Raw genomic sequence first — 22,080 nt, forward strand, 5'->3', positions numbered from 1 at the left:
GACAGATGTGCCACCAGCATTGATGCTGGGCCATAGACAGAGACAGGGAGGCCAGGCTGGATGTGCTGGAACTTCCCCAGAATGCTCTCTGCTCCCTGATTTCTGATTCCCCTCAGAGTCTGGTGGGCAACCGCAGGCCGGGGCAGAGGGGTGATTGACGCCCCTGAGTCAGTGGCCACATCCCCCGCTGCTCCCAAAAGGGGCTTCTGGGGCAGGAAGAGCTGCCCGCGGTGGTCGCCTCCCTCCCTTCCTGCTGCCCAACTGAGCTCAGAGATAAGTCCTCGCTGGGCCGAGGGAGGCCCGGGGGCTCAGGCCTTCCCCAGAAATCATGTCAGGGTTCACTCGTGTGGAGGAAGGAGCCTGAGGGCCACGATAACCCCTTTATTTTTAAGAGATCTGGGAGGAAGTCCCAAGTCACCCTTTGCAGAAATAGCTCCGAGCTTCGCTCTGGTGTCTGTGGCTCCAGCTGTCCGCAGGGGCGGCCCCGTGAGCCCAGGTCAGCCCGCCATGCGACGGCAGGGAGGACGCCGGGCCCCGGGTGCCAGCCTGGAAGCCCGGGCTCCAAAGTCAGAGCCTTCAGCAAGGACAGCAACTGTATTTGTGCACAGCGGCGGCTCAGGGCTGAGAGGGGTCCCCGAGGGCTGGCCCCGGTGATGGCCGGGGTGCCTGCGCGTCGCTTCGCCTCTCCGGCCTCGCCTCTGTTTCCTCCCCAGGAACTCAGGGATGATGACGCCTTCCTCGAAGGGTTCGTTCCTGTAAAGTGCTTGCACTTCTGAGTTCAGTAAGTGTGAGACACTCGCGGCAGAGGCCTAAGTCGCAGGACCGTGTCAGGAACCACTTCCCAGGCCTCCTCCGTCTGGAGCCGCGCCCCGCGTGCGGACGCTCGCCCTGCGCCCGTGCACACCGCAGGCCCCCCAAGCCGCCGGGTACCACCCCCGGCTCTCTCTCCCGGCATTCAAGAGTTGATGACGTGACATCTGGGACCCTGGAGCCTGCAGACGGGATCTAGAGAGTTCTAAAGACCACAGGTGTCGTTGTTACAGACAAGAGAAACAGAGGCCCAGAGGGCAGTGCCTGAAAGTTACCTGGCCAAGCAGGGGCCAGACTGATGCCCCAGCCTCCCTGTTCTGTTTCTCCTCCGCGTCCCCACTGAGGGCGGGCCTTGTGTCAGCTTCCCCGCCGGCCTAGATGGTGCCTGGCCTGTGGCACGTGCCTCTGGAAGGTCACGGGCCTGGGCTGTCATGTGGGCTCTCGGGAACACAGCCTTCCGCTCTTTTCTTTCACGGAAAACGCAGAAAGAAAAAGTCTAGAAAAGGGAATTTTTAAATCTACTGTGATGCCACGCCCCCCCCCATTATAGCCCTGTGGACCTCGGGGTGTCCCTGGTCCCCGACAGGTGCTTTCACAGCCGAAGTCAGTCTGTCTGCGCCCCTGTGCCGTGGCCCGGAGCAGCACCAGCTGGAGAGCGACTTCCCCTTAGTGGCCACGAGCGTTTCTTCCCTCCCAACATGGCGGGGGGGGGGGGTCACCAGGCCTCAGCCTCTCGTCCCTCCCGTCCCCCAGTCCTGGTCCCCCTGCCCCTCGTCTGCACTCACTGAGACCCCGTTTCCTCATTCGCGAGAGGCAGGGATGATGAGGCATTTGAGTCCTGAGTGGTGGTTCCAGGGGGGTGACCGGTCCCCAGGCTGGGCGTTCGGGGGGCTAGACTGAGTCTGACTCTCACTCTCAAGAATGGTGGAGAAATAACCCCCCCCCCCCGGTTCCCTCACGTGTTCGGGGGTGAAGAACCTTCCAGAAAAGGAGACTTTTTCTTGAGGCCTTGCAGAAGGGCCGCCGGCAGCATCCGTGACGAGGGAGAAGTGGGGTTGTCCAGCCTGCACGAGGCTAATTCCTAACTGTGTTTGCTGGCGTAGCTGGGATGTCGAGCCCCCCCCCCCCAGGCACCTCGGGGGCCCTCTCCCTCCCTGGCTCTTGTCGTTGGGGTGAAATGGTTGCAAGTCTCTTTCTCCCTCCGTCCCGCTCCGCTTCTCCCGCTCCCTGGGCCACCGGGCCTTTGATAACACTTGGAAGGCGCTATCGGCTGGGAGCGCGCTCCTGCCCAGGCCCGCTGGCCTGCTCCGAGCCGACGGTTGGCAGCCGGCACCGCGTGATAAACTTATCAGGCTAAACCTGAGCCCCGGCCGCTCGGCACATGCCCCTGCCTCAGATTTCCCTCCTCCTGCTTTCCTGCAGCTGGTCCCCAGCGTCGGAACCCCCGGGGCCCGCCTGGCTCCCGGCTGGGGCCCATTCAGAGCTGCACGCCAGGGAGGCGCGTGGGAGGGTCCGGCCCATCGCCAAGGCCAAGAGGAAGCGCTGCGCGTCCAGGGTCCGCCCCACCACTCCCAAGCCAGGGGCCTCCCCTTAGGGGTCCCACCCCGCCTGCCACAGGGGAGCCTCAACTCGAGACCTTGTGGGGGGCCGGGACGCAAAGGACTGGACCCAGTGCCTGCTGGGAGGGGGCTCCCAGGGCTGCGGAGCGGGGGCCAGCCCTCCCACACTCGTAAAGGAGAAAAGGACCTGTCCGGCGACGGGGAGCCTGCGGGGTGGGCAGCAGGGTGGGGGGCAGAGGTGCAACAAGGCAAACCTCAAAGCAGGGAAACGATGTTTGAGCGATGGAAGCGCCTTTCTTAACGCCAGCGATAATGTTATCATGCGCGCCCACTGCCGAGAAATGAAACGCACACGCCGAAAAATACAGGGAGAAAATATCCACAGCTCCCTTTGCTCAGCAAGAGCGGCCGTCGATAACGCCGTCCCCTATCCTCCCCAGCTTCCTTCCGTGCGTGTGAGGGACAAAATGGAATCGGAGGGCGCATACTGATTTTCAAACCGCTCTCTCACTTCAGGGATCATGACCGGCTTCCTGCGTCGACACCTCCATTCCGCAAAATCGATCTCCTCCTCAAGCTGGAAAAGTCCACACGCACAACCAGTCCAAGTCTCCTTGCTTTTAGAGGCAGCGCCGAGAGGGCGGGCGGTCCAGCCGTCCTTCCCAGCCCCCGGAAAGAGCTGTCACCAGTGGTGGGGCGGGTTTTCTTCAGCTCCGTGTCTTTGAGGATCCCCAGGTGCACGCTGTGCTGTTTTCACGGAGCCGGCAGGCTATGCTAGAACAGGCTTTCCATTCCGCCGCAGCCCCGAGGACCCTTCTGGTCAGGCCTCGCGGGGCACGCGGGGGCTCCTTCTAATGGCCGTACGACGTCCATTGTCTGGGTGCCCTGCTGCTCACTTAGCCCATCTCCTCTCGTCGGAGATTAGGACACTGCGACTAATCCGACTAAGGAAGCTTCACCTTGTTTTTCTTTTCTATCACCAGTGGGCTTCAGAAGATGCTCTGGGAGCTAATCTGTGTGACCATCCACAACTAATTTTTTTTTTCATTTTTTAAAGCTTATTTATTTATTTTGAGAGAGAGAGAAAGAGAGCAGGGGCAGGGCAGAGAGAGAGGGGGAGAGAGAGAATCCCAAGCAGGCTCTGGGCTGTCAGCGCGGAGCCCGACGTGGGGCTCGAACCCAGGAAACCTTGTGAGACCAAACCAAGAGTTGGACGCTTAACTGACCGAGCCCCCCGGGCGCCCCCACAACCATTTCTTTAACATAAACTCCTGGGAGTGAAATGGAAGGTCCTGGGGTGAGCACACGTGGCTGATAGCTTTAATGCACTTGAGCCAGGTTTCAGGCTGAGAGACGGTTCCCGGGAGGGAAGTGGGTGTTCCAGGCAGAGGTGTGGGCAAAGGCTCGTGTGCAAGGCGTCAAGAATTCTCTAAAGGCCTTTTTGGGGGAAAGACCTTGCTGCTTGTCTAGAATTCCAGGAAGGTGGCTTGGAATGCCCTGGCTATTCTTCCGTGTGTCCTTCCTTCCTTCTCGGGGAGCCCTCTCCTCCCTGACCAGCCTGGGCATCAGCACCCCACTGATGAGCTCCCCAGGCCACTCCCCAGGCCACTGATGAGCTCCCCAGACACCCACTGGATCGTCTTATTTTTTTTTTTAATTTTTAATGTTTATTGATTTTTGAGAGAGAGAGAGAGAGAGAGTGCAAGCCGGTGAAGGGGCAGAGAGAGAAAGAGACACAGAATCGGAAGCAGGCTCTAAGCTCCGAGCTGTCAGCACGGAGCCCGATGCGGGGCTCGAACCCACAAACCGCGAGATCATGACCTGAGCCGAAGTCGGATGCTTAACCGACTGAGCCACCCAGGCGCCCCCCACTGAATCCTCTTTCTAAAGCTCAGCTGAGCTGTCTTGAGCTCCTGCCCTGGTCTCCTGAGCAGTCAAGGGCTCTCGTGCCTTTAGAAGATTCTTGTGGGTCTTGGGTCCCTTACACTGTCCCTAGCCCACACCAGGCTCTGTCCTACTGCTGGTGACCAGCTGGCTTCATATGCTTCTGGCCAGCCCAGATCTTCTTTCTCTGATCCTGTCTCCTCAATTCCCTGCCCACTCCTTTCCCTTTATTGGTCCTGCCCCTTCCCTCTGGGGTAGTATGTGCCCACACTGAGTGGGAGCCCATCTAGGGCGGCGAAGGTTAGGTCATGATGGTGAGGGGCTGGGGGTTGATTCTTGAGGGGCTGGAGGGAAGTCCCTTTGGTTTCTTGGGAATGTTCGGAATAGGTCCTATTCTTCTAGATCCTTCCACTTTCTCCACTGCCCCAGCACCCTGCCTCCTCACCTCGGCCCATCTGTTCCTTCCAGGCCAGTGCACTTCACCCTGGGCGGGGGCAGGTGGGGACCAGCCGGGACAGGTTGGGGCCAAGTCAGCCACACAAGAATTCTGGGCTGACACTGGGAGACACATTTACATCCTTATCAGTAATTTCCATGGAGGGCTCCGTTGGGCATCTCCCAGTTTGTCCTTCTGGGGCCCTGGTCCCAGGGCTGGCAGGGCCTGGCTGCCGTGTGGGATGTGGCCACGTCCACGGGAACTGCCCAGCGTAGGGGCTAGATGTGGCCCGAAGTTACCATCGCTAACACGACATTTTATCCGAAAATTAATCCTGGTGTTGCATTCTGTTCCCTAACGTGGCTGGTTTGTTTCAATATTAAAATATTTTAATATCGTTGGGGCTCCTGGAGAGCTCCGTCGGTTAAGCGTCCGACTTCGGCTCGGGTGGCGATCTCGCGGTTCGTGGGTTCGAGCCCCGCGTCGGGCTCTGTGCTGACGGCTCGGAGCCTGGAGCCTGCTTCGGAGTCTGTGTCTCCCTCTCTCTCTGTTCCTCCCCCACCTGTGCTCTCTCTGTCTCTCAAAAATAAATAACCACTTAAAAAAGTAAAAAAGTAAAAAAAATAAACTATGCTAACACTAATTTTGTTACTTACTGTCGAGTAGATCGGCGCTCTGTGTGGAGTTGCTGAGGGCGTCCTGAAGTGTCCCGTGCCCCTGGCCACGCCCACCCGCCTTTCAGCAGCGGGGCCAGGGCAGCGGTCACCAAATAACTTCAGAGGCCACGATGTGCACAGTATCCTACGTAAACAGAGCCCCCCTAGGGTTGTGTAATCAATCCCACGGCCCCGGGGGCCACTAGGCTGGATTTTGTGCGCCATCGCGGCTAATAGACTTGGGCCGTGGCCTCCCCTCTCTGGGCTCCTGTCCCCGTAGGTGGCAAAGGGAAGCCGTGGGCGGTCTTCACAGGGCTGGACAGTGTCCTCCAGTTCACACGCTGTGACTCAGGCGTGGAAATTTCCGAGCGGGTAGGCGGCAGAAGAGGATGGCAGGTGGAGGATGGGCCCGGGGGGGGGGGGGCTCCCCTGCAGGCACAGGCGGTGAGGGGGGTGCCCCCTGCGCCAGCTGAGCGGCCCCCAGCCCAGTGCGAGGAGCGCAGCCCGGGTCCCGAAGGAGACAGGACTTCGACGGGGAGCTTACGGCGGGCAAAGTGCTGGTTCCTGAGCCTTCTCCGGGGAACGCGGCCCTGCCTGCGACAGCCCTGGGCTTGTGCGAGGGTGCGGATTTTGGAAGGGGCAGCGGCATGGCTCTTAGGCTCAGCGCATCTGCGGAGCAGCCCCCAACCCCCCAACGACCCCCAGGCCCCTCCACACGGGGCTGAATCTCTCTCCCCTGGGACAGGAAGCAAGTTTCACCTGCCCGCGCTGGCCCCCTTTCTCAGCAACGTGCAAACGGGGTTCCGGCCTCCACTGTCCCCCAGCCCCCACACCACAGGGGACTCGGTGGAAGGGAGCTCTGGAACCCCCGCGGATGAAGAAACGTGTGTGTGTGTGTCTGTCGTCGAGCCCGGCTTCTCTTTCTCACCCCGCCCGGCTGCAGAAGTGGCCAAATTCCTAATATTGGTGTGGCTTTGTTTAGCAAACAAAGAACATGCAAAGCAGCTCCCCATCCGTGTGTGTGTGTGTGTGTGTGTGTGTGTGTGTGTGTGTCCCCAGCACCCTCCCTGGCCCCTGACACGGATCCGTTCCAGGCCCGGCCCCCATGTGTGGCTTTGGGCATGCCCATCTGCCTCTGTGGGTCCCTCTGTGTCCATGGACCGGGGGAGAGGAGGAAGCAGGTGGTGTTCAAGACTTTGTTGGGAAACCCCACAAACTGGGAGCCTGATGGGGAGGCCAGACGACCCTCCCATGCAAATCTCAACCCCTTACCTCACTTCTGGCTACAGTAAACAGAAAACGCCTCTGGAATGAAGTGTGGAGGGGTCCTGCCTGGCCAGACCCAGAGCCTAGGAGGAGGGATTGCCATCCTCCAGGAGGCCTCAGGACCCCACAGGTTCAAGCAGATGGGAGGTCTGGGGGAAGCCTCTGCCGGCGTCATTGGGAGGAAGGGTCAACAGAGACTTGAAGAACGCTGCCATCTTGCCCCTGAATCAGATTGGAATCCCAGCTCTGCACTTGCCTGCTGTGTAGGATAATGACACCTCCTTTGCAGAGGGTTGTGCGGGTTAGACTCGATGTGTGGGAACCCTGGGTCCCACTCGGTACCTGGAGGAGACTCATTCCAAAGTGTCCCCTTGCTGTGGGCCAGGCGTGGGCTTGCTGCTGAGGGCTGGAGCCCAGAGAATACTTTCTGGCAGAGGGGAAAGTGACCCACATACAACCATTGCAGGTTCAGTGGGTCCTGAGCTGGGAAGCCCAAAGAGCTCAGCCTTCAGAGGTGGGAGAGCTCCTGGCTGGAATAACCAAGGGAGGCTTCATGGAGGAGGCAGCATTTGAGCGGGCCTCAGAGGATGGGCAGGACATTCATGGCCCTGCTCACTGCTGCACGGCCTCAGGGAATCCTCCCAATGGACAAGGACCCTCTGTCACATTCTACAGCTAGTGAAGGGCCGCGTCAAGCTTCACTGGACCACATCTGCAAAGTCCCTTTTGCCATATAAGGTTCCAGGGATTAGGACGCGGGTCATCCTTGGGGGCCATTATTCAGCACACGGCAAGGCGACGACGTCGAGAACCTTGAGATGGGAAGATTATGCCGGATCATCCAGGTGAACCCCATGTGATCACAAGCGTCCTTACAAGAGGGAGGCCAGGCAGAAGAATAACGCAGGAGATGGAAACAAGGGTCAGAGAGGCCTGCTTTCGAGACGGATGAAGCGGCCGCAAGCTGAGGGCGGCCCCCGGCCTCTCCCCTGGAGGCTCCAGCCCTGGGAACTCCTTGGGTGTAGCCCCGTAAGAGTCATTTGGGGCTCCTGACCTCCAGGACCGCACAAGGATAACTCGTATTGCTTTAAGCCACTAACGTCACGGTAATTCGTTAACAGCAGCCAGAGAACAGATACCTGCTCGCACGGCATTAGCCTCCCCCTTCCCCGGCAACCTTGCCCCAAGGGCCTCTTACACTTTATTCCAGTGCTCACCAGTTTGGCCTGAGCACACGTCCCCCAACCTGTCTGCCAGCAACTCCACAGCTTTCTGTGTGTGTGTGTTTTGTTTTTTTAGCTTTTGACTTTTTTTTTTAGTAATTTCCACACCCAACGTGGTGCTCGAACTCACAACCCCGAGATCAAGAGGCACATCCTATTCGGACTGAGCCAGACAGGCGCCCCAGCCTTCTCTGCCTTTTAAAGCTCCCTACTATCCCTTCCCAAAGCCAGCTCGCACCCACTAGGCACTTGTTAGACGCGGGTCAAATGTAAATAAACCTGTGTCTTTATTTGGATTTACAGCAGTTGAGAGGGACAGGCTTTTGATGGCGGTAACTGCTGTTTTCTCCAGCCCCATGGCCTCAAAGCAGAACTGGAACCCCCATGGCCAGCTGGGTGCCAGCAGCACTGCCTGAGGCAGAGGGGTGTCGGGCCTCCCTCTGGGGCAGGAGAAGGCTCTGGCCATCCGTGGCAGCCAGAAAGAGGCCCGCTGAAAACCAGATCTCAGCACGAAGGGCAGCGGGCGGGGGGAAGATTTCTCTGTGGATCCCAGTTCCGGTCTATTCTCGGCCTCCCCCTGTCCACAGCGGGCTACGCTGGCCTTCTGGGCTCCGCCCTGGGGAAGGCGCCCAAGCTCTTAGATCTCTAGACAACTTCAGCTCAGAAAAGACCCGACCCAGTCCCCACCCTTTGCCGCAGGAACATGTCGGTCCAGAGAGGGAAAGCCACTTGCTCGAGGTCACACAGCAATTTCGTGAGTCTCAAAACAGGCTGCAAGATTCCCGTCCGGTGCTGACTCCAGGGGACTGGGGGTGGGGGGGGGGTGGGGGGGTGGGTGCACGAGGCCGGCCTCCCTCTGGGTCTCGGGACCTCAGGGCGGGCTGGCCCGGAGCCGGGGGCGGGTGCAGCCTCACTTGAGATTGTGCTGGCTTTCCCGGTGCCGCCGCAGGTCTACCTTGCGCTGAAAGCCTTTGGTGCACAGCTCACAGCTGAAGGGCTTGAAGCCAGTGTGCTTCCGGCTGTGGGTGATGAGGTTGGAGCTCTGGCTGAAGGCCTTCCCGCACACCTGGCACTTGTGTGGCTTCTCACCTGCGGGGCATCAAGGACGGGGTCAAGGGCCTTGGTGCCAGGCCACCCCCACCGCCCCCCCCCCCCCGCCCCGGTGCCCTGCATTTGCTCTCCGAACTTCACCATGTATTATCTCACGGCCCGCCTACGTTCGCTTTCGAAAGGAGCTACACAAGGGAGACAGGAGGGGCGCCCGGGCGGCTCAGTGGGTTAAGCTTCCGACTTCGGCTCAGGTCACGGTCTGGCAGTTTGTGAGTTCGAGCCCCGCGTCGGGCTCCGTGCTGTCTCCCTCTCTCTCTCTGCCCCTACCTTGCTCGTGTGCGCGCTCTCTCTCTCTCTCTCTCAAAAATAAATAAACATTAAAAAAAACAAGAGGGAGACGGGAATACTACAATTCTGTCACCCCCTGCACCCCCCGACCGGAATACTGTAACTCTGTCCCCCCCCACGCCCCCTGAGATCAGGCAGGGCCTGGGTCCATCCTGTTTGTTTTGTCAACGTGCCCAGCACCTGGTGCAAAAGAGGCACTCGCTTCGCAGCCAGGGAGCGAATGGCTGGAGGAACGAAGGAATGAAAGACAAAGTCGCCTGCCCTTCTCACTTCTACCCAGAGAGCACACGTTTGCTGTTTCTTTCCTGGTGTTTTTCCCAGGCGCTAAATGTGTGCTTGAATAGCACCGTGCGTCCGGCCCTCCGCGAGGAGGGGAGCGCCCCCTCACTGTGTAACTTGCGGGGCTGAACCGGGGCGGGGGGGACCTTTTAACAGAGGAGGGTGGGGGCGCCCAGAGGCTGCGCCTGGGCAGGGGCGGGCTTGGCGGGGGAAGCCGGGGCGCCTCACCGGTGTGGATGTAGGTGTGCTTCTTCATGTCCGACTTCTGGTGGAAACGCTTCCCGCAGAACTGGCAGGGGTAGGGCCGCGTGTCCGAGTGGATGAGCAGGTGCGTGGACAGGGTGGACGAGCGCTTGAAGGCTTTGCCGCACATCCGGCACTCGAAGCTGCGCTCCTGCCGGAGGAAACGAGGCCCCGGGGGGTCAGGCGCAGGCGGGGCCTCGAGACCCGGGACTGCCACGCTGGGTGCAGGACCGGGCCCTGCCGGGATCCCCTGAGGGAACAGGACACTCGTTGGGGTGGCCTCGAGAACGGGGCCTGGAGGAGAGGCCCCAGAGACCCCCATTTCTGCATCTCCAACGGGGGCCGAGACATGGGGCCTGAGTGGCCTCCTGTGGGTTTTTCCCTGGAACCTTTACAGTATCCCATGCAAAATAAGCCTCGACGTGCGTTTGTTGACTGACTGATAGACCGACTGATCTGGGGCATCGTCGTGGACTGTGGTTAAGGGTCTGTATTATTGGGGCCCAATTCTGGCTTCTGCCCCTCATAGGCCAACATGACCTCAGGCAAGTCATTAACCGCCCCCCCCCCCCCCGAGACTCAGTTTCCTCATCTGGACATTACAACAGCAGTCATGACCTCGAAGGGTGGAGAGCTGAGCACATGTTGCATTCACAAGCTCTCATGACCATATCCTGCCTTTCCTGCCTCAGCTTCTATTTACTCCGGTGTTAGCAACTCAGGTCATTTCGGGTGCTTTCCCTGGAATGGAATGTTCAAGAAGGGCTACGTGGGACAAGACGGACATTGAAGCCTGACCCCAAGACTCTCGAAGTCGAGAGCGTCAAAGCTGAGGACACCTGCACTGATCACCCAGAGGGCAGGACCATTTCTCCGTGTCACGGACATCTCTCTGTCCCCCGAAATCCCACTGGGCCAGGAGCCTCTTCCAACATCACGTGAGGTTGATTTGGTCCATCAGGGAGTGAAGTTTGTTATAATTGTATATATTATATACAGTTTTGGGGAAACTGTAACATAACTAGCACTACAGAACAAACATTCTCTATAAAGAACAACTTTTAAAATATATATCATGTAATCATTTTTAGGAAGAGCAGGTTTGGGGGACCCAGATGGGGGAGGGAAGGACCCCTGGTCTGTGTCACCCTCAGGGGCAGGGCGAGAGGCCCAGGCACAGCTCCCAGGCTTCCTGGGGACAGCACAGAGCAGGACGGGGGTGGGGGGGCGGTGCTTGGCGAGCTGCCTACCTGGGAGTGGACGTGCGTGTGCTGCTCCAGGCTCACGGCGTGGCCGAACGTTTTGCCACAGATGTCACAGGCGAAGGGCCGGGTCCCGCTGTGGGAGCGTCGGACGTGCACTTCGAGCCCGTGTGGGGTGGAGAACACCTGAGGGCAGGGCAGAGCGTGAGGCCACGGCGGGGGGGGGGGGGCGGTGCTGCGGACGGGGAGCCGGGCCTGGGGTCCCAAGGCCGCCCCCACCCCTCCACCTCCGTGCCCAGGCACAGACGGGCATAAAGGGGGGGAAGCACGGGGTTGCCGATTCTGCTGGCTTTCGCTCTGTGTCCTGGGAAGGTCCCTTTCCCTCTCTGTGGCTCGGTTTCCTGTCTCTAAAACGGGGGCTGTGGGGGCATGTAAAAGGTCCCTCCCGGCCCTCTCTAGAGGCCGAATAGTCAGCCCGCTGGTACTGACGTCTACTTACTGTGTGTTCTGGGGCAAGTGATTCAACCTCTCTGAACCTTAGCCTTTCATCCACGTCCCAGGGCTCAGGCGCGTCAAGTGCTTCGCACAGGCCTGGCGCGCAGTCAGGGCTCAAACACCGTGACGGGGACGAGCATTTTGAAGCCCTGACCCCGCCAAAGGACCCGAGATTCGCGGCACAGGGGACCCCCGGCTGTGAACGCCTGCCCCTGCCAGGGACCTGCAGAGGGGATGCAGGGCAGGGCCCGTGAGCTCCCCCCGCCCCCCGCCGCCCCTCCCCAGCTGCTTACCTTGTTGCACTTGATACAGTGGTACGCGTCCATGCCCGGGGAGCAGCGGAGGCTGAAGTCCAAGGGCGGCTCAGTGCTGGGCACCAGAGGGCTCCCATACAGGCTGACGGAGCGCTCCAGGAAGGCAGACTGCATGGTGGAGGGGGCCTGCCGGTAGCTGTGGCCATAGGAGGAGGCCAGGGCATCCCAGGAGAAGCTGGGCTTGTAGAACGGGGGTGAGTCGGAGTCCCTGTCCTGGGATCGGGGCATCACAGCGGGGCCCTCTGTGGAGAGCGGGACGCGTGTCTACACATGTATGGTGGCGATTCATTTATTTATCATTAGGGCGCCACTCCCCACCCCTCCCCACCTAGCGACCTCACAATGAGGGTCTGGGTCTGCAACCCAAATATTTACTGTGGGAGCGGGCCTGGGTCCTCACTGTGGCTCCTCACCTTTTCACCCCGGAAACACGCCCTCAGCACCCGCAGAGTGCCCACCTCACCCCCTGTACCAGCCCGCCCACCACACAGAAGCTCTCAGCTGGGTATGAGCGCCCCGTCCGAGAGGGGGCCAGGCAGAAGCTGGAGAGCTCAGATCGCATCCGGGTGACCTCGTCGCTCTTTCCTGACTCCAGAGTCCGTCCACCCTTCCTTCCACTTGCACTGGTTGGGGGGGGGAGGGGGTGGGGGTTGTGGATGGCCGGGGGTCCCAGCCCACCTACCTGGCACCAAGGCCGTCCTGGTCAGGCTCTGGTCCAGTTCCAGCTCTGTTTCCCGTTTGAGGTCAGTCCAGGCCAGGCGCTGGTTCGGGAACAGGGTGCTGAGGACGGGATCGTTGCTCAGGACCTGGTCCCTGGCCCCTGTGGGGAGACAAGACCATCAGAGCCACCGGCCACAGCTCTGGGCAGTCCAGAGGGAGCAGGGGGTGGGGTGGGAGACACCCTTCCCAAGATGATGGGGACCCAGAGACCCATTTGCTGCTGTCCCCATCTGCTCATGCGCACGGGCCCTGCCTGACCGGGCCCCAGGATGGGGGGAGCAGGGCTGCGGCCAAAGGGGACCCAGAAGGAGAACTCCTGGACCAGGCTTAGTTTTCTGAGCACCTGAGCTCAGCCCTAGATCTTTTCTGACTCTGGTTAGGACCCACATGTCAGCTGCGGAGGGCCAGCTCCAATCTGGAAGCTTCCGTCATCCCAAGGGGCCAGAAGGGACGGGTGCATTCATTCATTCGTTCAACCAACATATGCCGCGCCCCCCCTGCTTGCAGACTTCCCAACACGGGGGACAGGGAGCCCCGGGTGGGCACAGCAGGGGGGCTCTGACTCACCAGGGCTAAAGGCAGGAGGCCAGATGGGTTCATCTTCCTGGAGGCGGGGCTGGTGGTAGGTGTGAGCTTTCTTGCTCTTTACCAGGAAGGAGCGTGGCATTGTGAGCGCACACCCCACACCTGCACGGAGAGAGGGCGAGGACGGTTGGGAAGGACAAGAGGACAACATTCTCTGTATTTTGGAGCCGCCCCTGTAGTCAGAACCCACTGTCCTGAGTTGAATAGTGTCGCCCGGAAGCTCATGACCCCTGGGGCACCTGGGTGGCTCAGTCGGTTGAGCGACCGACTTGGGCTCAGGTCATGATCTCACGGTTCGTGGGTTCAAGCCCCGCGTCGGGCTCTGTGCTGACGGCTCAGAGCCCGGAGCCTGCTTGGGATTCTGTGTCTCCCTCTCTCTCTGCCCCTCCTCCGCTCACGCTCTGTCTCAGAAATAAATAAACATTAAAAAAAAAATTAAAAAAAAAAGAAGTTCATGACTCCCCGGAACCTGTGAACGTGACCTCATTTGGAAATAGGGTCTTGGCGGATAAAAATTTTTTTCTAATTTTTTTTTTTACATTTATTCATTTTTGAGAGACAGAGAGAGACAGAGCACAAGCGGGGGAGGGGCAGAGAGAGAGGGAGACCCAGAATCCGAAGCAGGCTCCAGGCTCGGAGCCGTCAGCACAGACCCCGACGTGGGGCTCGAACCCACGAACCGTGAGATCATGACCTGAGCCGAAGTCGGACGCTTCACCGACTGAGCCACCCAGGGCACCCCCCCCCATTTTTTGTAATGTCTATTTATTTTTGAGAGGGAGAGAGAGAAACAGAGAGAGTGGGGGAGGGGCAGAGAGAGAAGGAGGCACAGAATCTCAAGTGGGTTCCAGACTCCATGCTGTCAGCTCAGACCCTGACGTGGGGCTCGCATCCACGAATCAGAATCTGGAGATTCCTTCCTCCAGAAGGCAACTGCCCTTGTTGAAATGTGTGTTTAAGCCACCCGGTTTCTAGTACTTTCCTAAGGCAGAAATCCTAACCTTCCCTCCCCTACTGCTCCCTTGCAGTAATACACCCACCTTCTAGAAACCCCCGGGGTCAGCCTGCTCCTGTCCACACGCCCTGAGTTGCACTGGGAGCAGAGGAGGAAGGGCAGGGGTGCCTCCCCCGTGGGCCCCGCAGCCAGAACGCTGAATTTCACCCCTGCGGCGTCTGCACTTGGAGGCCACGGAAAGGGGTGGTCCGAGTGCAGATTTTGGAGTCAGATGCTCATGGGTTAGAATCTCGGCTCACCCGCTGTGTGCTTTGGGCGCAGATGCTTAACCTCTCTGGGCCTACTGCCTTTTCTGTAAGGCATGGCATCCAGGTGCCTGGCACTGGGTCTCTCGTGTGCTCAGTGCTTACCACGGAGGGGACGGGGGGCGGGCAGGTTGCATCAGGGCCACCCCAATAGCAAATCCGCGTTACCCTGGTGCCGATGCAGCCAGAGCAGGGCCGCCCCTTGTCCGTGGCCCCGGCCCGGAGTCCAGGGCCCAGAGAGGGAGGAGCCTTCTCTCTGCATGGGGGTGGAGGGGAGGCTAGGAGCTGCGTGTGGGGCTCAAGGCCGGAGAAGACCACCAGTGCACCCTACTGGGAGGCCGGACGTGGAGAAGGAGGCCAATGTCCGCCAACTGCAGGAACCGAGCAGCGGGCAGCGGCCAGGGGGGTGGGGAAGACACGAGGCCCAAATCAGTAAGGGACCTGTACTTGGCCCCGGGCGGGGGTCGGGGAGCGGCAGAGCCAGAACACCTTGATGTTCCCGGCTTCCCTTGAGGGCTCCTGGGAGACGGAGAGCATCTGGGTGGTGCTCCTTCCTCCTCACCCCCATGCCATGCCCAGGCAGGGGCGCAGGAAATACTTTGCCAATGCCGTTCCCGGTGGCTCCTCTGCTGGTCCCTTTCCCGGGCACTGGAGCAGGAACCCCCTTCCCCAGGCCAGCAGCCACGGAGGGCTGCAGGGACCACAGGGCCAAGCGCGGGAAAAGGATTATAGCCGCTCCAACAACAGCCAGGGCTGGGTGATAAGGCCAAGGCAAGGAACCGGCTGGGAGGAGGGAGATTAGAGAGAGCAGCTTGGAGCCCTGCCTTTGGAGCAGGCCCAGGGAGGAACTCCTTCCCCCAGGGAGGACCCCGAACGAGGCAGGAGACGGACCCCCCCCAGCTGTGCCCAGGCCTGCCTGCCCCTCACCAGAGCCCCCAGGGCATCGGGAGTCTGGAGAGACCCCTCTGCTCCCGGGTCATCCTAGGACCTGCCCTCCTCGCTGTAGGTCTCAGTGTGCAGATCTGCTAAATGGGGATCGCAACCCACCTTCCCGCGACTGTTGGAGCAGAAAGGACCTCCTTGCAAACAAATGTGCACAGTGCTTGGCGTGGGGCCTGGGCTGCAGGAGCACAGAGCAGGTGGTGGCGTCTCAGCCCATGGGAGAAGAAGCTTCGGGAAGGCAGGCACAGCCCACATCCTGTCCTGGCCTGTCCATTTGCATTCCCAGTACCCCGCCCAAAGCAGGTGCACTCTGAGGACAGGGCTGAGCCCTGGACCGGGACCAGGGACATGCTCCAGGCCCTTCCCCTCTGGGATCTGAAATGAGGAGGTGGGGCTTGAAGGCCCTGGGGTCCCGTCCAGCTGTCAGATTTTGCCTTCACGAGGCTTGCCTGGCCTGTTGGCCCCCCCCAGGTTTGTCGGGCAGCCTGCGGTGGCCTTATCTCCCGGGGACAGTCTTCTTCCTCCTGCCCCTCCCCCTCCCCCACCCGGGCTCCTCACAGCCCCCTTCCTTCCCCTTCTAACTCTTGGCCCCAGGAACCCCCTGGGGAGGCCAGACCCTAGGCAGAGCCAGTGGGGGTCCCCCCCCAACACACACACAGGGGGAGGTGGGGACTGGGTTTTGGTTTGGTTTTTTTTGCTTTTTGTTCTGGGGTGGTGGGGGGGCAGGGAGAGGCCTCCAAGGGACCATGGTCTCTCCATCAAAAGATGATTTATTATTTTTATATAGTATCTTATTAGGAAGTCAGAACCAAAGGCAGGCCTTAAAGCTTCAGTGCTGGAATCCCAGGAGATCCTTCTTGCGGCCAGCATCTGCGTGGCCTTAGCTCGGTTAATTCTGACCTGGGGGCTGAGTTGCTACTGCCCCATTTTACGGAGGAGGAACAGAGGCTTAGAGACTGGCTCATGATCCCCAGCAGATCCCAGGCCGCCCCCCCAGGCCTCTATGCTCCTGACCGTCAGACCACCGGGCGGGCGCTTACTCTGTGCAGAGGGAACTCCTTCCACACGCTAAGGAAGGCACTTGAAGCTCCCTGGTGTGCATGATGTCACCAAACTGACACCCACTGGGGACAAAGTTGTCTTCCAGGCTCACAGGGGGAAACTGAGGCTGAGAGGGGAAAGTGGCTTGTCCAGGCCCGGTGTTCCTGTTCTGCTGGGACTTGAACTCCTGGCCCAGGGCTCTGCCCGTGGGCATCTGTGGTTCTGCCCGCCTGGAGCAGGGAGGGAAGGCTGGTAGGTGGGGCGAGATGGGGGGGGGAATCCAATTCTTTTGATCCCTCTGTTTTTTTTCAGAACCCAGAAGTTCCACGTGGGTTCCTGAAGAGCTTTGAGTGGAGAAGCAGGTGAGAAAGACTTCCTTCAGGAAGCTTTGGTGTTCCCTTGGGCTCAGAGCCTGAGGACCCCATAGAGGTCAACCGGTTAGAACTCAGGACAGCACAAGTGCATGAGCAAGGGGGCCCAGATTGCAGGGTCCCCGGCTGGAGGAAGGCGACCCTCAGGGCCCATTCTGGTGATCCCCTCAGAGTCCCCAGCTTCCTCCCCTTCCCTCCCCAGAAAGTTCTCTCAGCTCAGCCCGGCAGGGAGGCACAGCCAGCCTCATGGCCCAGCCTTTAAGCGCCCGTGGGGGCAAACACACCGCGAGAACTTCCTTTTGGCCCCTGTTAGCTGAGTTTAAAAGAAAAAAAAAAAAAAACAGGAACCAATCACCTATACTGTAGTTAATTAACAACCACACCGTTTTGATTCACTCGACGGTTCTGAGAAAGGGCTCGGAGCAGAGATTGTGAAAGAACCCTAAGATTTCTTCATGAAACAGAGGTCTTGATGGTATCGGCCTCCGGAAAGAGACTTGGTGTTAACATCTCGTCCAAAACCCTCGATCCCGATAGAGGGTGCCCCGACCCCGGGGTCAGAATCTCAGCCCCACACCCCTACTTCCAGGCGGACGCAGAGCCGCAGCCTTGTGACTTCCCCACGACGAGGCACCTCGGGCCTCCCGTGGGGCTGGGTCTGATTTTGCGACCTTGGGCTTGACCACGTCAGCCTCCAACCTGGGGCTTGGTTTTCCTATCTCTCAAAAGGGACCGTTGGACTAAGAGATTTCTAAACTTCCCTTTTGCTCTAAAATCCCATGCACAATTTGTTGACCTTCAACGCGGGACTGACCTACCTTGACTGAGAAACTCATCACCCGGGTTCCCTTTTTGGGAGGGTTGGGTAAGACTCCGTTGTTTCTCAGAGTCAGTGATAGAGGACGCTTCAGACTTCCTTTCTGTTTAAAGACGTGACTCAAGGGGGAACACAAACAAAAATTAAAAACCCTTTTCCAGGTAAGAGTCAGGGGAAATGGGTCCGGGGCGGTGTTAGGGGCCCCGCGCGGAGAGCGGTCCTTATTCTTATTTGAAATTTGCAAGCACTTCTCCCGTCTTCCTCTTACGTTGAGAGACTGCAATTATCCTGAGTGAACCAACTTCTGAGCTTACACCCGAAAGAACGGAAGGCAGGGACTCAAACAGATGCCTGTCTACCCAAATTGATCGCAGCGCTGTTCGCAATAACCGAAAGATGGAAGGAAACAACCCAACTGTCCATCAGCAGGGGGTAGACAAACAAAATATGGCTGTTCCATACAACAGACCATTATTCAGCCGTATCGAGGAAGGAGGTCCTGACACCTTCCACAACACGATGGGTCTCGAGGGCACGTGTAAGCGAAATAAGACAGTCACGAAAGGACCAATGTCATAGGACTCGGCTTATACGACGTCTCCAGAGAAGTCAGATTCATAGACGCAGAAAGGGCAGTTTCAGTTTGAGAAGATGAAGAGAGTTCTTGAGATGGACGGTGGTGATGGTTGCACAACATTGTGAATGCATTTAATGCCACAGAACTGCACACTCAAAAAATGGTGAAAACGGTCACTTTCCCGTGACGTGTATTTTACCACAATGAGAACACAAATGAGCGAACAACACGTTTCCCCAACATCTCTGAACTGGAGCAGCTCCCATCGGTCTGAATGCCTGAGAACAAATGAACAAAAAAACCTCCCTCTAAATTAAGGAGGGTGAGGTTTTCTGTTGTTGCCGAAAAGGGTCGAGATCACATGTGATCAGGCTATTTTCCTGGTGGCGATCTGGCCCCAGACATGTCGGGAGTCCTTGTGGTTCTCCAAGAGGACCCCCACCCCACCCACCCTCCTGAAAACCTCGAGAAAATGTTCTGGATTGGTTTTGACTAACTCCATCCATCAAACGCAACCCAGATGGGGGTCTCTGATGCTCTCCAGGAACGTTCTGCAGGGAAACCAGCATACCGACCCCCAGATCTTGAGCTGGAAGGCCATCTCACACATCTCCGTACATAAAGCGTCCCCTGTGTACCACCTCCGAGGACGAGAAACTTGCCAGCTCACTAAGACTGAAATCTTCTCCCCGTCCGTTGCTTACGAAGAAATATTAGGAGGCGTGAGCCCCGCGGGCAGGTGCAGCTCAGTTAGCTCGTGCCAGAACCAAGTTCGGAGCCTGCAAATTCATTAGCCCCCTCTAGGCGACTCGTGAAAACTTCAGACTCTCTCAGAAAAATGTACACAAGCAGCTACCCACAGCGATTCTAGGGACCACCTTCCCCCTTAACAAACCCTGTCGTAGAGCGGGGACCTCACCCCAGACGCCCAGACTCTCATCTTGGGTTTTTCTCCAAAGTTAGGTAGAAAAGACTGAGACGACATGTGCCCTTCTACAGCCCTCTCGTTCCTGGAGGCTGGGGGCCAGGGCAGTGGACAAGGCACTCTCCCTTCTCCCCTCACGAGGCTCTGGATGAGAGGGCGCTCACTCTCAAAGTGTCCCAGGAACTGGGGTTCACTCCTGTTTTATAGACAAGCCAAGTTCAGAGGGCTGGGTGGGGGACACAGCCAGTCGGTGCCCCAGGCTCCCCACCACCCAAGCCAGGCACCTCAAGGAGTGTCGCCCCACGCTCTGGCCAGGTCCCTGGGAGATCCGGGGTGTGGGTATGACCTCGCACACGCAGGTGATCCTTGGCAGACCCGATGGGGTTTTGGAAAGGGTACTTATGCACGGTTGGCAGAGGGCGTAATTCCCACACGGGCTCTGCCTCTCACTGCCTTCTCCCCGGCCGGGTTCAAACACTGAAAGCTGTGCCCCATGGAAGAGATCTCCGAGCCCACCTCATTCTCCCCATGACTGCAGAAGGGCCCCGGGAACCTGCCTGGAAACAACCTAAGTCACACATGCAAATTTAAAAAGAAAAGGACGGGATGGAGCCCTCACCTGGCGTCCGGATCGGTGGCGGGTCTTGGTGGGAACCTCACTCAGCCTCTCTGGGGACCGGCTCCACTCTGTCAACCTCGGACTCTGCTCCAATAGATACTTCTCCTTTTTTTTTTCCCTTTCCCTCTCTCACTCTCTCTCTCTGTTTTTTTTTTTTTTTTTCCCTCTTCTGTTCCCCTCCTTGATTTTCAATCTGATTATTTGTGTCAAAATCTGGCGGTGAAGGAGCAGCCAATAGAGAGCGCCCCGGCATTTGCTTATCAAAGCTTCCCGGCCCGACGGGCGCTCCCGCCCGCCAGCCCTCCGCCCTGGGAGCGGTGCTCTGCGCCCCTCCGCGCCCCAGACCTGCTGGAAGAGAAAGGAGCGGCTAAATCATCCCATTAAAAAGAAATTAAAGTGAAAATAAAGTGCTGCCTCGTACACCTGATTTTGTACAAACTCGTCACTTTCCCCCTTCCTTCCTTCGTCTCTGTCTCTCTCCCTCCATCCCAAGCCAGGAGCGCGGGGCTCCAAAGCCGCCCAGACGGTCCCTAGAGAGGCTCCACTCGTCCTTGCAGAGGTGACCTTTGAGAAGAAAGGTCAAATTCACGCTTCCCCGGACTTGACCCCAGCACAGGGGAAGGAGCAGCCCGGGGCGCTTGCCCCGAGAGCCAGCCCGTCTGCCACCTGCAGGTTGCACTCTGGGCCCCAGGCCCTGCGCGTGCCGCCATCTGGCGGCCTCGAGGAGACCCGGGGGTAGGCTGGGGCCCCATCCCCTGCTCCCCCACCTTCTCCCTCCTGTGCCCCTCAAGCCTCCCACGGCTTAGGGATGACTGATTTATTTCAGGAGGTTTTGCATAAGAGGAGAACTCACAAAACCGAGCACTGTTAGGCTGATTTGCATGCCTTCCCAGCCCAGCACTGGAGAGATTATGTTTCCCTCGTAAGAAAACAAGTTTGGAGACAGGAAGCCCCGAGGTAACACGCAGGTCCGATGAGACCGACAGGAGGAGAAAGGGGGTCTTGGGCGAGGCTGTTCTGCGACTGGGTCCTGCCTCGAGGTCACCTGGGCCTGCTCCCGCCGCAGGGGGCGTGGGTCCCAGCACGCAGGGCGCACACAGGAGACCATGGCCCTCAGCCCTCCGTCTCTCCTTGGTGGAGAGAGAGTGTAGAAACATCTGGAATATTCTTTGGATCTTACACATTGCTGACAGTCAGCTAGAACTGTGTGTCATCATACAGAAAACTTAAAAAATAATCCAAGGACATTAAGCACAAATTCCCATTTCTTCCCATCCTCACTGTATTATATGTGCACATCTATATTTTGCTTATGCAGGGGCACCTGGGGAGGCTCAGTCGGTTAAGCGTCCCGCTTTGGCTCAGGTCATGATGTCCCGGTCCGTGAGTTTGAGCCCCGCGTCGGGCTCTGTGCCGACAGCTCGGAGCCTGGAGCCTGCTTCGGATTCTGTGTCTCCCTCTCTCTCTGCCCCTCCCCAGCTCGAGCTCTGTCTCTCAAAAACGAATAAATGTTTAAAAAGTTCTATTTTGCGTAACCAGAGGGTCTTTTCTTTTTCCACCGAGTGTGATTTTATTTAGAGCCTCCCCAATTCTCTCGCAGCTTTTATTAACATAGTAAATGGTCTCGCAGTTCTTTGTGGCTTACTTTACCCACCCTTTCTGCATTTGGGGTGTTTGGTTGTTTGGGGTAAAGCTGCTGAGATGGGCAGATGCAGGCCAGCTGCTGTTCTAAGGCTGTAATCCCCCAACTTTATCTTCCCCCCTTTAGTAACCAACTCCGGGGCTCTCTTCCTAGCCCAGGATCCCAGCCCGGAATGGAAGTGAAAGCAGGCCTTCTCGGGAGCCACTGGGACCCCTCTGCGGGACAGCAGGGTCCAGGCCTGCGGAGCCCCCATGCAGCATCAGGCAGGCCCTCCCGGCCCCTGGGGTCCCCTCCAACACCCCTGGCCTTAGCAGGTAGCCGTGGCAATGAAGCACCTTCATTTAGCCTCTCCCAAGGGCTAAATCCCTCCAGCAGCCCTGTGCCGGGTCATCCACTCATTTATTCAAGTTACCACTGACACCTGTCGTGTTCCGGGCTCCTCCTTCTGCCCTCTTTCCCTCGGCGCTTCCTCCCTGTCTTGGTCATCTTGGGCTGCCACCCAATACCACAGGCCGGGTGACTTAAACGACGTTTATTTCTCGCAGGGAGACCGGGAAGTTCAAGATCAAGGTGCCGGCAGAGTCAGTTTCTGGTGAGGACAAGCTTCTTGGTTTGCAGTCGGGCCACCTTCTTGCTGAGTTTTCACTTGTCAGAGAGGGAGAAAGAGAAGGAGGGAGGGAGAGAGAGAGAGAGAGAGAGAGAATGAGAGAGTCCTCAAGTTCCGGCTTTTTGTACTCTTCTTATAAAGACATTAATTCCATCAAGGGGCTCCCACCCTCATCTAACCTACTCACCTCCCCAAAGCCCTCACCTCCA

General features: G+C 58.6%; 2 protein-coding genes across 8 annotated transcripts; both read right to left on the reverse strand.

The window, feature by feature from the left end:
* Positions 1 to 347: 347 nt before the first annotated feature.
* On the reverse strand, positions 348 to 5,570 carry LOC124525621 (translation initiation factor IF-2-like). The gene is made up of 3 exons (XM_047098122.1): positions 5,534 to 5,570; positions 1,596 to 2,623; positions 348 to 1,306 (listed from the first exon to the last, which is right to left on the reverse strand). Exons 1-2 carry the CDS (start codon positions 5,568 to 5,570, stop codon positions 1,611 to 1,613), a joined length of 1,050 nt encoding a protein of 349 aa, XP_046954078.1. The 3' UTR covers positions 348 to 1,306; positions 1,596 to 1,610.
* Positions 5,571 to 8,097: 2,527 nt separating this feature from the next.
* On the reverse strand, positions 8,098 to 20,243 carry GFI1B (growth factor independent 1B transcriptional repressor). 7 transcript variants are annotated; one of them, XM_047098135.1, is made up of 8 exons: positions 19,623 to 20,243; positions 13,053 to 13,172; positions 12,448 to 12,585; positions 11,745 to 12,007; positions 11,005 to 11,142; positions 9,740 to 10,004; positions 8,749 to 8,923; positions 8,098 to 8,450 (listed from the first exon to the last, which is right to left on the reverse strand). In XM_047098135.1, the coding sequence occupies exons 2-8, from the start codon at positions 13,150 to 13,152 to the stop codon at positions 8,426 to 8,428; spliced, it is 1,104 nt and encodes a 367-aa protein (XP_046954091.1). In that variant the 5' UTR covers positions 13,153 to 13,172; positions 19,623 to 20,243; the 3' UTR covers positions 8,098 to 8,425. The 7 variants fall into 7 exon arrangements, with proteins under 7 accessions (XP_046954091.1, XP_046954096.1, XP_046954094.1 ...); XM_047098140.1 differs by having other exon boundaries at positions 9,740 to 9,905; positions 19,623 to 20,240; XM_047098138.1 differs by lacking the exon at positions 19,623 to 20,243 and adding an exon at positions 18,998 to 19,548.
* Between the last annotated feature and the right edge of the window lie 1,837 nt (positions 20,244 to 22,080).

The sequence above is a fragment of the Lynx rufus genome, unplaced genomic scaffold, assembly GCF_022079265.1.
Source record: "Lynx rufus isolate CCGP_SWC_20201006 ecotype Redwood Valley unplaced genomic scaffold, mLynRuf1.p SCAF_44, whole genome shotgun sequence".
Lineage (NCBI taxonomy): Eukaryota > Metazoa > Chordata > Mammalia > Carnivora > Felidae > Lynx > Lynx rufus.

Coding starts and splice junctions, on each gene's coding strand:
- LOC124525621 (XM_047098122.1), bottom strand. CDS start 5,570: ATGGCGCACAAAATCCAGCCTAGTGGCCCCCGGGGCC. Junction 2,624..5,533: donor GCCTAGTGGCCCCCGGGGCC/GTGGGATTGATT, acceptor CCCTGCTTTGAG/GTTTGCCTTGTTGCACCTCT.
- GFI1B (XM_047098135.1), bottom strand. CDS start 13,152: ATGCCACGCTCCTTCCTGGTAAAGAGCAAGAAAGCTCACACCTACCAC. Junction 11,143..11,744: donor ACTGTATCAAGTGCAACAAG/GTAAGCAGCTGG, acceptor CCCTGCCCTCAG/GTGTTCTCCACCCCACACGG. Junction 10,005..11,004: donor ACACGCACGTCCACTCCCAG/GTAGGCAGCTCG, acceptor CTGTTCCCTCAG/GGGATCCCGGCAGGGCCCGG.